Source organism: Larus michahellis, chromosome 1, assembly GCF_964199755.1.
Source record: "Larus michahellis chromosome 1, bLarMic1.1, whole genome shotgun sequence".
In the NCBI taxonomy this organism is placed as follows: domain Eukaryota; kingdom Metazoa; phylum Chordata; class Aves; order Charadriiformes; family Laridae; genus Larus; species Larus michahellis.
Genome location: NC_133896.1, coordinates 31,673,476 through 31,686,615, shown reverse-complemented (window position 1 = coordinate 31,686,615; position 13,140 = coordinate 31,673,476). Strand labels below are relative to the sequence as shown.

The 13,140-nt window shown below is 43.7% G+C and overlaps 1 protein-coding gene across 9 annotated transcripts in view; it reads right to left on the bottom strand.

Moving 5' to 3' along the window:
• PNPLA8 (patatin like domain 8, phospholipase A2) overlaps positions 1 to 5,931 on the bottom strand; it is a 40,119-nt gene extending 34,188 nt beyond the window's left edge. For 4 of the 9 annotated variants that reach the window (XR_012590062.1, XR_012590071.1, XM_074608505.1 and 1 more), the window contains exons 1-4: positions 5,685 to 5,931; positions 3,335 to 4,548; positions 2,038 to 2,187; positions 658 to 809 (exon numbers count right to left, since the gene is read on the bottom strand). Coding sequence is in view for 6 of the 9 variants with exons in the window: in XM_074608505.1 (XP_074464606.1) it covers positions 658 to 809; positions 2,038 to 2,187; positions 3,335 to 4,456 (1,424 nt within the window). In the remaining 3 variants the exon portion in view is untranslated. Of the gene's footprint in view, positions 1 to 657; positions 810 to 2,037; positions 2,188 to 3,334; positions 4,549 to 4,863; positions 5,541 to 5,684 lie in introns of those variants that run through there. The other 5 variants (XR_012590085.1, XM_074609006.1, XM_074608590.1 and 2 more) reach the window with 4 other exon arrangements.
• Between the last annotated feature and the right edge of the window lie 7,209 nt (positions 5,932 to 13,140).

Sequence of the window (13,140 nt, the reverse complement as noted above, 5' to 3'; positions counted from 1 at the left end):
GCAAATACCAGACTTCAAATTTAATGAACATGCTTCAGCTACTACTCTTTACAAATTGTGGTAGGTGCATGAATTCATGCAGAACTAGGGCACATGTAACTAAGGACATGTGGTGCATAAATTAAAAAGAAAAAAACGTTCGCTGCAGAAGAACTATAAATCAACAGCACAGCTAGAATATCCTTCACCACTTGCCTATTCATTCTTTCATAAGAGATCAGTCCTGCTAAGGCAGGTGAGCCTCCAAACAAGAACTTTTTTTTTTTTTTCACTAAGTCAACACAATCATAAGAGTATAAACTACTTCTAGCATTTCACATCAATTTTGTATTTCTGAGATTAGACTTCTGAGCAGACTAACTCAAATCACCATTTAATTTACTTCCAAAAGGAGAACAAGCCAATCCAAGCACTTTTAGTGTGTAGCCAACTTTAAATGGGTAAGTAATTTCAGTGTCATAGGACTATTAATGCATGGAAATTTAAGCACAAATGCATACAAAAATAATACCCACCACTTGGATAGTCAAACGTAACAGAACCGTAAATAATAAATTGCATCTTTGGACACAAACTTATCAAAGAGAAATGGAAATTTTATTTCCAGTTACAGTATGAAAAGGGCTGCAAGTATATAAAAAAAACCAGAGGTTTTACCTTGTTCCTCCTCCATCAATAGTGAGGACTCGAATTCCCCAGCCTTTCACAGGGTCTGTATATCCAATTATAGCTAAAGTCTCTCTAACAGCAGCCTGAAGACTTTCGTCATTTGCCTGTCTCAGTCGCAGTAGGCACGGGATTAATTTTTCCTATTGATAAATACAAAGATATTTCACTCTAACTATATGTTTACAGAAAAAGATTCCATGTTTAAATTTACTAATTTGGCATTTAAGTATAAAAGTAATACATTACTTAAGCTCAGAGGAGAACTTCTCTAAACCTGTATGTACCCATCTCTCTTTCTAAGAAGGGAAAGAAAGGACTCCAATACTATGTTGTACATGCCCCATTGTTAAAAGTAACTACCCATCAGAAGTAAACAATCAAGGTAAAATGTAAATCTTTTGAATAGCTAGGGAAGTTATATTTAACAGCAGTTTAGTTTTACTGACTTTAATATCACATTGACCAACTCAAGTATGGAGTACACCAAGTATAGTTAAAAGCCCAGATTTTGCTGTGCAAGTATCACATGGCTTCAAAACAGGAAATGCCTTCTAAGTGCACTAATATTAAAACAAAAAAAAAATTAAAATTCTTCCTCACACTAAGTAATTTTTAAATGTCAATTATTATCACAAAAATATAGAATATTATAATCAAAATGGGAGTAATGAATGTACTCCTTCATAACAAAGTAGTTCGCATCTATTCATGTGGATGCCTGACCTGTACCCTGCCCAGATGATTCACCTGGCTTGCACTCCGTTCCTAAAGATCTCCTTTCCAGCAACTCTACAATCTATGTCACACACCTGCCACATCTTGTGGAAAAAGGCACGGGACTGGCAAATGCTGTGATTTGTCTAGTACTGCTCAAATAGTCTATCACCCACCTCCTGTCCTCTCACTGCAGGAAAGAGAACGAGTAGGACTAGATTACATGAACTTATTTGATGGTTATACTCCACTCTTGTCATCTCTCTTCGAAGGAAGCATGCAAACAAGCATAAAAACTGTTGTGCATACACAGATCAACCGTACCGTACATTCTCGACTGGTCAATTGCGACAGAGGACACAGTGTATGACCTTCATCTACCATTAGAATAAGCTACACTATCTATCCACATGACAATACTGTGTGCTTCTAAATTAAACATTGCAATCTTAAGAGCCTTAAGCTAAACTACTGATAGTTTGCATACGAGTCTGCCTGGACCAGCTAAAAAATAGCTACAGACATTCATATTGTAATCTTTACACATAGAAAATATGAATAGCCCACAAAAGCATAGAAGAAAGTTTTCTGTTATTCTACATCGATTGTGTGCCAGATATTTATTTTTTGCCTAAGCATAAAGACTATTTGCACCTTAATTGCAACTCCTCTGCTCTCTGGAAATTCCAGAAGATGATAGGTCAGTTCTTCAACCCTGCTGATACAGACTCTTCGATTAGAGGATCTTCGTAGGGCTTGAACTAAGGCTCGAGTCCTGTTATCAATACTCACTCTTGCAATAATCTAAAAAAAGATAAAGTCATACAGATAACGTAAAAGTGCTCTAAGAAATGTGTATGATTTGTCAAGACTAATTCCAAACTGTTATTTTAAGATTTCTCAGAAGTAACGGACAGCATGTTGTGCTGGAGATCTGCTACAGGCAGCATTGCTTAAACATAAACAGGCAACCTCTTGATTCCTTGTTTACTAGAAAAATAAAGGCGGCTCACAGCAACAATACACCAAACAAACATGTGTCAGCATGTACTCAGACATATTTTCAGGGCAACTGTGAAATCATGGTATTTGGACCATGAAGGAGTGCAAGACTGCTGTAACTACAACAATAAAAAGCAACTAGATCTGTCTATATTTATGTACTCTTTCTCTACATATATATAAACAAAATATATGTATATACTATACACACACATACTATACACTTTATATATACACTTACGTATACATGTATGTACCTATATTGAAAGTATACACATTTTTATATATGTATACAGACATTTATATATGTATTTATAAGTACATATATGCGTATGCAAGTTTAGATATAACTTTACATACAATACCAGTATATATAAGTTTATGCGGTTTTTATGTCTGTGTATATATATACTTATTTATGTAAGTACATGTGTACGTATACATATAAATGTGTACATACAGATGCACTTATAGGTATGTAAGTACATACGTAGGTATATACTCATTTATGTAAGTATGCATACTTCATTGCAGTCTTTCAGTACTTAAAGGGGGCTTATAAAGAAGATGGGGACAAACTTTTTAGCAGGCCCTGTTGCAACAGGATAAGGGGCAATGATTTTAAACTAAAGAGGAAAGATTTAGACTAGATAGAGGGAAGAAATTTTTTAAAATGAGGGTGGTGAAATACTGCCCAGAGAGGTCGTAGATGCCCGATCCCCGGAAACATTTAAGGTCAGCTTGGATGGGGCTCTGAGCAACCCGATCTAGTTGAAGATATCCCTGCTCATTGTAGGCGGGTTGGACTAGATGACCTTTAAAGGTCCCTTCCAAACCAAACTACAGTATGATATTTAAGTTTACATATAGGTATATACACATATATTTGTGTATAGTGTATATATGCACTTGTATAAAATATACATAGAAATAATATATAAACACTTGCCTTTTCTCTCTGAAGAGATAGATGCCTTTCCCTCTCTTCTGCTGTCTTAGCTTCTTTTGCTTTGTCCTCCTCATCTTTTTCAGACACTTCTTGTTCTGGCTGTTTACTCTTTTCTTGTGAAACAACTTTTGTATCAGATCTTAACTTGGGAACCAACCCACCAATGTAACTGTCTACAAAAGCTTGTACGCTGTTACTAGGATATGAAAGAAAGTTTGCAATACTTTTTTTAGTAGAAACTGGAAGAGCAGTATTTGTCTTTACAGCACCCAGAGCCTCCGCTTCAGGAGGTAAAGTAGCTGCTGAATCCACTGTCTTTTCTTCACTCATTACAGTGTCTTCTGATGAATCAAGCTTATTCCTCTCTTCACTTTTAGAGTCTTGTAATAAAGCATTCCTTTTTTTCTCTTGATCCATACCAGAATTATTGTTAAAGTACCAGTTGATGTGATCAGCTACGAAGTTGTAAGTCTGTCCAAAATTTGTAGAAAAGTAGCTTATATGAAAAAGGTGGGTTTTAGTAGATTCTGAATCTTCTGGAATATCTTGATGACTGTCACTTGAGCTTACTAACACAGACTCTGAGTTTTCACTTGCACAAGCAGATTTCTTTGCAGCTGGGCCTCTGTTGCAACCCTCCTGTGTTCTGGCATCTGTGACTTGTTTATCATTTTCTAGATTTGCATTGATGTTATTTGCATCTGCGTTACCTTTATTTGCTTTTCCCAGGCTACCTGAGTGTGACTTTAATCGAGCTATTCGTGAAACCAGTTCACTGTGAGTGCCAGACACTGCCTTTGAAACAGATTCTATAGTATTCTTAATTCGTGACATGCGATTGTTCACTTTTGTAAGTCCTTTGGAAGACGTTAAAAGTTGAGAAACTCTGTAGTATAAAAAGTCATGGCTGTAAATGTATTTGTTATACCAAAATGTTCTGCTTCTGGCCCATTTACACCGAGGCTCACTTGTATGAAATACTCTAGGGTGAATGGCATGATTTATCCTCCAACAGACTTTAGGTCTATACAAACACAGGTATTTGTTTCTTTGCTTCCACCAAAGACTTTTTGGGTTAATCACAAATAACAAATATGCGTCTAAAGATAAATGAACTGTCATTACTTATAAATAATTACACCTTTCCTATGTTGTTTGTCTCCTTCATTCCAGAAAATATATTTCAATAAATAACTTTCATATCACGATGTTGTCTGAAAAATAAAAAAAACCAACACTGTAAACCCAAAACCAGTAACAAGTTAAACTAAAATCACAGAGCTGTCTAAAGCAGGTGCAGCTTACTTATTGTTTCAATAAAGACAGATAAATATTCAAATTAAACAATCTCATGGGAATATCTACTGCTCAGGACATTTGGTAATATTATCCCAACATTTTAATTTCAACATATTATTCCTTAAAGGCCAGTTTAAGTCCATCTTGAGCAATGCACAACACTTGTTGAAAGCATTTACTGGCATACATAAAGTTGCTTCATAGTCTTTCCAACAGAGAGAAATATGTACCTCTTTAGCAAATTACGTTGTGCCAACACCAAATTTCAAATGAAACTCTCGTTACATTATCACCCCTTTGTAGAATTCCTCCCAGGGGAAGAAAGGACACCAATTCTTTGAACAAAGCTTCAGCATAAAGTCACGAGTTCAACAACGTGTTTCTATCCTAAGAGCTGAAGGCAGTATATAATCCTTACCCTACAAAGAAAGATGTTTCTGGAGTGGATCAGAGTTTTACACAGCATACTAGAGTTGCGCTGAAACCGCAGAAGCAAATCCATTATTTGCTTAAATGACAAGCCCAGACCTCTCTAGCTCCTGTGACAAGTGCCAGAGGAGGTCAGGCAGTCTGACACCTCCGCAGCCAAAGCAGCAGCGGAGGTGATACCGCCGCGGGCACCAGCGTCCTTACTTACAGTTTCCCTCAGCCGCTGCCTGAACCTACGCCGGGCCTGCCCTGCGCCTGCCAGCCCTCCTGAGGGGTCACCGCCGCCGTGCGGCCGTGCCCCAGGCCAGCGATATATAGAGGCGTGGGGGGCCCTCCTGCCGCGGGCGGGGCGCGGGCTCTCCCCCTGCTTTGCGCCATTTCGCAGAAACGATTTCGAGAGCGGCCTCGTACGGGACACCGAGTCCCGTCCCGTCCCGTCCCTGTGTCGTGCCCCCCCCCGGCCCTGCCCGGTGGCGGCGGCGACCCCACGTCACGCGCCCGCGCCCACACCCACCCCTGCGTCACGCACGCGAGCCCCGCGTGCCTGGCACGCGCTCGCCACCGCCCCCCCCGCCCCTCACTCCCGCCTATACGTCCCGCGGCCCAGCCCGGCGGCGGGTACCTGCTGGGCAACGTCTCCCGCCTCCCCCCGCTCCCCAAGCCGCCGCCGAGCGCCAAGCAGGGCCTGCGGCCCCTCAGGAGCACGGCGGGCCGCGGCCCGCGCGGTGCCAGCTCGGCGGAGCGGGCAGGAGGCCGGCGGCGGCGGCGACAACAACAGCAACACCGACAGCGGCCAGGCCGCGCTACTGCGCCTGCGCCGCGCGCCGGAAACAGCTGAGGCACGCGCCGACTCACCGGCCGCCGCGAGCGGGGCGGGGCGGGGCGGGGCGGGGCGGGGCGACGCAAGGCGCCCCGCGCGCCCGTGGGGCGGGGCTAGGTCGGGGCTGTGGCGGCGGCGGCGACGTGCGGAGCGGCACGCGGGGGGCGCGGCCTCGGGCGGGGCTGTCCGGCCGGTGAGGGCGGAGCGGGGCCTGCCCGACGCTCCGGGACCTTGGTGCTGGCCGGCACTTGGTGCTGCCCTCCCCGGAGGCCCTGGGAGCGAGGGGGCGGTGAGGAGGAGGAAGAGGAAGAAGAGGAGGAGGAGGAGGAGGAGGTGGAGGAGCGGGACCACTACCCGGCCTGGCTCCTTTGCGGCCGCTCGGTGCAGGCGTCGCGGGCATGTCCTCCCGCGTTTTTGAGGGGAAAATGTCTTCACCGAAAGGGTAGTCAAGCACTGGAACAGGCTGCCCAGGGAAGTGGTGGAATCGCCATCCCTGGAGGTATTTAGCAGTCGGGTAGGTGTGGTGCTGAGGGACAAGGTTTGTTTAGTGGTGGATTTGGCAGTGTTAACAGTTGGACTCAATGATCTTAAGGGTCTCTGCCAACCAAAATGGTTCTGCGACTCTGTTTCCTGCTTAATATTTAGAGAATGATCAAATACTGAGTTTTTCATATGTTTGGCACCTTTGGGGGCCACCTTCACAGAGTCACAGAATGGCAGGGGTTGGAAGGGACCTCTGGAGATCATGTAGTCCAACCGCCTGCCAGAGCAGGTTCACCTGGAGCAGGTTGGACAGGAACGTGTCCAGGCAGGTTTTGAGTATTTCCAGAGATGGAGACTCCACCACCTCTCTGGGCAGCCTGTGCCAGTGCTCTGCCACCCTCAAAGTGAAGAAGTTTTTCCTTATGTTGAGATGAAATTTCCTGTGTTCTGTTTGTGCATGTTGCCCCTTGTCCTGTCACTGGGCACCACTGAGAAGAGCCTGTCCCCATCCTCTTGACACCTGCCCTTTAGATATTTATAAGCATTGATGAGATCCCCCTTCTCCAAGCTAAACGGACCCAGGTCTCTCAGCCTTTCCTCATAAGAGAGGTGCTCCAGTTCCTTCATCATCTTTGTAGCCCTCCGCTGGACTCTCTCCAGCAGTATCCTGTCCTTCTTGAACTCGGGGGCCCAGAACTGGACACAGTACTCCAGGTGCGGCCTCCCCAGGGCAGATCAGAGGGGGAAGATGACCTCCCTCGACTTGCTGGCCATGCTCTTTTTAATACACCCGAGGAGACAATTGGCCTTCTTGGCCACAAGGGCACAGACCTTGGTATTCCCCTGGCAGACCTAAGAGCAGCAGCAGGCCTGTGAGCTTCCAGCCTACGTGGCTTCTCTGAAAGACAATTTTCATAAAATTGCCTAAACTTAGGGTGATTGCAAAGGATGGTGAAGGCATCATGTCCCTCAGCGGGCTGATGAACGCCTTGCCTTGAACATGAGGATAACGTTTCGTTTGTGGTTTCAGATTCCAGTCATCTGCCTCTGTTCTTTCTCACAAATTAAAAAGTAAAATTAATTTTCTTACCTGGTGTTTTCTTCCCCAAAGGAAAATTAATATCCATTGCATGTTGTAACTATTATCAGGTATTTTTTATAAATTGAACAGATTGAACTTTCTACATTTCCTGATACAAGACATTCTCCAGGTCTTGAATATTTTATGAATATTAACTGAATAATTTGTAGTTCCTTTTTCACCCTCTGTCAGTGTGGTGGGTTGGCCCTGGCTGGTCGCCAGGTGCCCACCAAGCTGCTCTGTCACTCCCATCCACAGGACAGAGGGAGAAAATACAACGAAAAGCTCGTGGATCAAGGTAAGGACAGGGATATCACTTACCGATACCATCATGGGCAAAAATCAGACTCCTGGGGAAATTAACTTATTACCAATCAAATCAGAGTAGGGTAATGAGAAATAACAACCCTAAAACACCTTCCCCCCACATCTCCCCTCTTCCTGGGCTCAACTTCACTCCTGGTTTTCCATGCCTCCTCCCCCAGTGCGGCACAGGGGGACGGGGAATGGGGGTTGTGGTCAGTTCACAGAATCACAGAACCGTAGGGTTGGAAGGGACCTCTGGAGATCATCTAGGCCAACCCCCTGCCAGAGCAGGGTCACCTAGAGCAGGTTGCACAGGAACGCGTCCAGGCGGGTTTTGAATGTCTCCAGAGTTGGAGACTCCACCACCTCTCTGGGCAGCCTGTGCCAGTGCTCTGCCACCCTCAAAGTAAAGAAGTGCCTCCTCATGTTTAGGTGGAACTTCCTATGTTCAAGTTTGTGCCCATTATGTCTTGTCTTGCTGCTGGGCACCACCGAAAAGAGCTTGGCCCCATCCTCCTGACACCCACCCTTTAAGTATTTATAAGCGTTGATAAGATCCTCCCTCAGTTGTCTTTTTTCCAGACTGAAGAGACCCAAATCCCTCAGCCTTTCCTCATAAGAGAGGAGTTCGAGTCCCCTAATCATCTTTGTAGCCCCGTTGCTGCACCCTCTCCAGCCGTTCCCTGTCCTTCTTGAACCAGGGAGCCCAGAACTGGACACAGTACTCCAGATGTGGCCTCACCAAGGCAGAGTAGAGGGGGAGGATGACCTCCCTCGACCTGCTGGCCACACTCTTCTTGATGCACCCCAGGATGCCATTGACCTTCTTGGCCACCAGGGCACATTGCTGGCTCATGGCCATCCTGTTGTCCACCAGGACTCCCAGGTCTCTTTCAGCTGAGCTGCTCTCCAGCAGGTCAGCCCCCAACCTGTACTGGTGCATGGGGTTATTCCTCCCCAGGTGCAGCACCCTACAGTTGCCCTTATTGAATTTCATACGGCTCCTCTCTGCCCAACTCTCCAGCCTGTCCAGGTCACTCTGTATGGTGGCACAGCCTTCCAGTGTGTCAGCCACCCCTCCCAGCTTTGTGTCATCAGCAAACTTGCTGAGGGTGCACTCTATCCCCTCATCCAGGTCATTAATGAATATATTGTTCATCGCATGTTGTCTCTGCTGCTCCTTCCTGTGAGGGGGAGGACTCTTCACACTCTTCCCCTGATCCAGTGTGGGGTCCCTCCCATGGGAGTCAGTCCTCCATGAACTTCTCCAATGTGAGTCCTTCCCACGGGTTGCAGGTGCACAAACTACCCCAGCGTGGGTCCCTTTCATGGGGTCATAACCTCCTTCAGGTGCATCCACGTGCTGCAGGTGGATCTCTGCTCCAGCACGTGGAGCACCTCCTCCCCCTTCTTCTTCGTTGACCTGGGTGTCTGCAGGGCTGTTTCTCTCATATCTTCTCACTCCTCTCTCCCAGCTGCTGTTGTGCAGCAGTTTTTACCCTTTCTCACATAGGTTATCACAGAGGCGCTACCCATGTCACTGGTGGGCTCAGCTTTGGCCAGCAGCAGGACCATCTTAAAGCCGGCTGGCATTGGCTCTGCCTGATACGGGGGCACTTTCTGCTGTCTTCTCACAGAAGCCACCCCTGCAGCCCCCTCAATCCTAGAACGTTGTCACTTAAACCGAATACAACCAAATTTTTGCAGTCTTTAAAAAGTATCGAGGCAAGACTTAAAGGCAGCATTCCAGTATCACTTCCTCAGTGAAGTACTCGGTGGCCACAAATAGCTTGTGAGACGCATATTATCTGGGAATCTTTTGGCACAGGCCAGTGGACGTTTGCACCCAGGTGCTCATCTGTTCCCTCCCAAATGCTTTCCAAATTGTGGCATTCTGGATTACAGTGGCCTGTTCTGCAGACTTGGTCTGCATCTGTGTAGGTGACTACACATCTGGCTGTGTTATCTAGTGATGGTTTACTGCAGGCAGATGTTTTTAAGACACGTATGCTATTCTTTAGTTTATTGTGGTTTTTCATTTTATACGGCTAAATTCATTTTTAAACTTAATAGCTGAAACAATAGCGGTGTCTGCCGCAAGTTCCAGATGCAGCTAAGCAGGGAGGTTTTGCTGCCTGTAGTTTTATGAGTTTCTTTAGGTAAATGCCACTTGCTGTTTTGAGAACAACACAGCACTGATATGTTTTAGACTGTGGTGGCAGTGTTAGCTTAAGCAGCTTCCCCAGCTGTGTCTGCCCTTCTGCAAGCCCCAGGACTCTTGTTTGCTTGCCAAGGTGGTGAACTGAATTGGATCTCATCAGATGACTTAAGAGGCAGCGGCCCATCTGAAGCCACAGCCTGAGCTGGCTTTAAGCAAGCTAACTTGCATTCTTATGACAGCAAAGGATTAGGCAAAACAAGACCTACAACTTCATTAAGAAGGAAGTTTGGCCACATTAAGCTTCATGCCGCCAGGGCACATCCTGCCTCTTTGACTGGCAAATAAGGTATTGGGGGTAGGTGGCAACTGATCCCTTTGCGCTGCACGTAGCTCCTTCCTTAACAGTCACACTTTCTCCCATAATCTCATTGTAAAATTCTCTTCCGTGCCTGCTCAAGCATTCGTCTCACCACTGGGATATGTACAATGGTATGTCGATTCATACCATTGCTAAGGAAAAGATTCAGGGATTTCACATTTCAGGTCTAATCACAAATCCACGCGTTCTTGCCACATTGCGCTCCCCAAGGATGAACAGACCTGTCTGATCTGACATGTTCAGAGGCCTATGATTCATCATCTTCTCAAAACAACCACGCAACTCTCTGAAAGAGCTAAGAAACACCGAACGAGAAAAGATAGATTTATGTATTCCCAGGCACAAATTCTGCATCCACACCGTCTCAAACATTTTGCCAATTTAGCCGTCTGTTTACTGTGGTCGTGACGTTAAGAAGAAATTATCTCAAATTTATTTGTTTAAAAGATAGGCACTTCAACTAAGCTAATTTTGTAAGCTCTCTTAATAGGTAAAGGTGATCTGATTCATCCCATTTGAATAAACACCTACTTTTTAGATGAGAGAGATGAATTCACCTGAGGTATTCAGAGTGTGGCTAACCCCAATTACAGTAGATTTCACATAGTATGGAAATGATCCCATTTATCACATTTTGAGATATATTTTAATTTTAATAGGATGTACATTAACTGTTTTAAAAATACTTTCGTTTCAATACTTTCCATGGGAAGTCTGAAGTGAGAATTTATTGTGATTATTGATGGGTTTTTTGCTGATCTATATTAGGTTGCACACCCAGGACTCAAGGTCTGTCAGGGTGGTCCCTTAAAATGTGATAGTTTACGATTTAGGACACCACTGAAAGTAGTTTGATTTTAATGAGGGCTATCCCTGTATCTTAATTTAAAAAAATCAAAGGCTTTCAAAATGTATCTCAATGTACCTATTCATACATTTGGTAAGATTAAAACTTTTGTAAATCAAGTTACAGATCGAAATTGTGGCAAATCTTCCTACTTTAATGAAAGAAAGTTCATTGGTGTAAGTGCTTTTTGTCATGTTATAGCCAAAATATTGTCATGTCCATACTACAAATGAGTTAACTGTGTTCATTTATATGTATGCTACACTTTTAAATGCCATTAATTATTTCTGACATTCACATTTGTAAGCTTGTCTTGGACTGCTACATGGAGAGAAAGTCATAATGAGTTATGAGAGAGTTTGATAAAAATAGGGTATTTACCTGAAATAATTGTTCCAAAATTTGTCTTTCTAGGGTTCTCTTTCTTGAGCTAAGAAATATGAAAGTTTTCTATTTTCTGACACTCTCCTTCACTATAAAAGGTGGCACAAATATACTGAAATGAATTAATTCTGAAACTCCTTAAAAAACTAAGCCTTACTCTTTATTGCTGTTCCAGTTGCAGAGTTCGGTGACTTCAGCTCAGTTGAATTAAACCTGAATAGAAAAACTTCCAGGGGTGAGATATTAATTCTGAGAAACTAGTTTTGCATATACTTTCACTGTACATTTGATACAAAGGTATTATATGAATAGCATTTGAGTATACAGAAGCAGGGTTTTTATTTTTACTCACCATATTGATTATGGATGGGATCCTGCACTGTCACCTAAGAGACTCAAATAAAATTAGAAAAACCCAAGTATTTCAAAGCACTATGACAAATTAACATACATTGGTAGTGTAGTACTCTGCTAATAATAGTATCTGAGACAATTGCTTAAATCTAACATCATCAATTAAGCCTTAGGGAAAATGCTGTTCTGTATTTTTGTCAATGTAGTATGACACAGGCAGAAGCTGTGTAGCGCTCCTGAGTATTTTCAGCTTTGTAAATGCAGAACACAGGTATTCTGCCTCTTAACACTAGATGGCAGACAAAAATGGGAAAACACTTCCTTGTTTTCAGAGATAGAATATTGAAAAATTAATTTGCAACTTGAATGAGCATTCACTGGAAGTTCTCAAAATAATAACCATTGGACGCAGACACAAAATATCATGCTTATGATAGCACGGAACTTTCTGCAGACATTCGTTTGGATGAGGTTTTTGGCACAAATACTGCAAATAATCAAGCGGAACGTTTCTACGTTATTTTTTATTGCTTTTTTATCTCTGTTACTTCCCTTCAATATTTTTCTCTTGTCAAAGAAGAACTAAAAATCTTGAAGATTTAGAAGGGCTTAAACAACTCAAATATAAGGGAAACTTTCAGCAAAAAGTGTCCTTTTTGTGGTAGTCGCGTAGTTGTGAAATTACCTTCCATAAATCCAAAAAGCAGGTGATATATTGCAACTGCTTCGTATGTGTCTTATATCAGTTACTTAAAGTAATTAGGCTGCTTTGGCCCTTATTGACATTGATTCTTAGAAAATACTATGGAAGTAACACTTTTTCTAAGAAGGCAACTATTTTTCATAGAATATTATGAATTGTTGTACTAAATATTAAGTAATCAGTTCACCTAGCAGCCAGTGAATATTGCGGGTTGTTACCCCATTCCTCTCGCAGATACATCTTCCAAGAGAAGTGTAGCAGGGGGGTCGGAATCGCCAAGGGTACATCCACACCGAATCACACGTTAAAATGCCGGTTCATCCAGCTGTAGCACCACACGAATACGACTGCTTGCAGGATGTGAGCTACTGTCTGCACCGTGGACGAGGCAGCTGCTCTCTGTGGATGCACAAGGTGCTGTTAGTTAAGAAGACAGTCTGGGACTGCTGTACAAAAACCTGTCTATTATGTATAGATGTGTAGTGCATTTACGGGACTGATAACCAGCACAGACTTCATTGCTATGGAACCATGACGTGCAAATACAGTACTAGAACAGA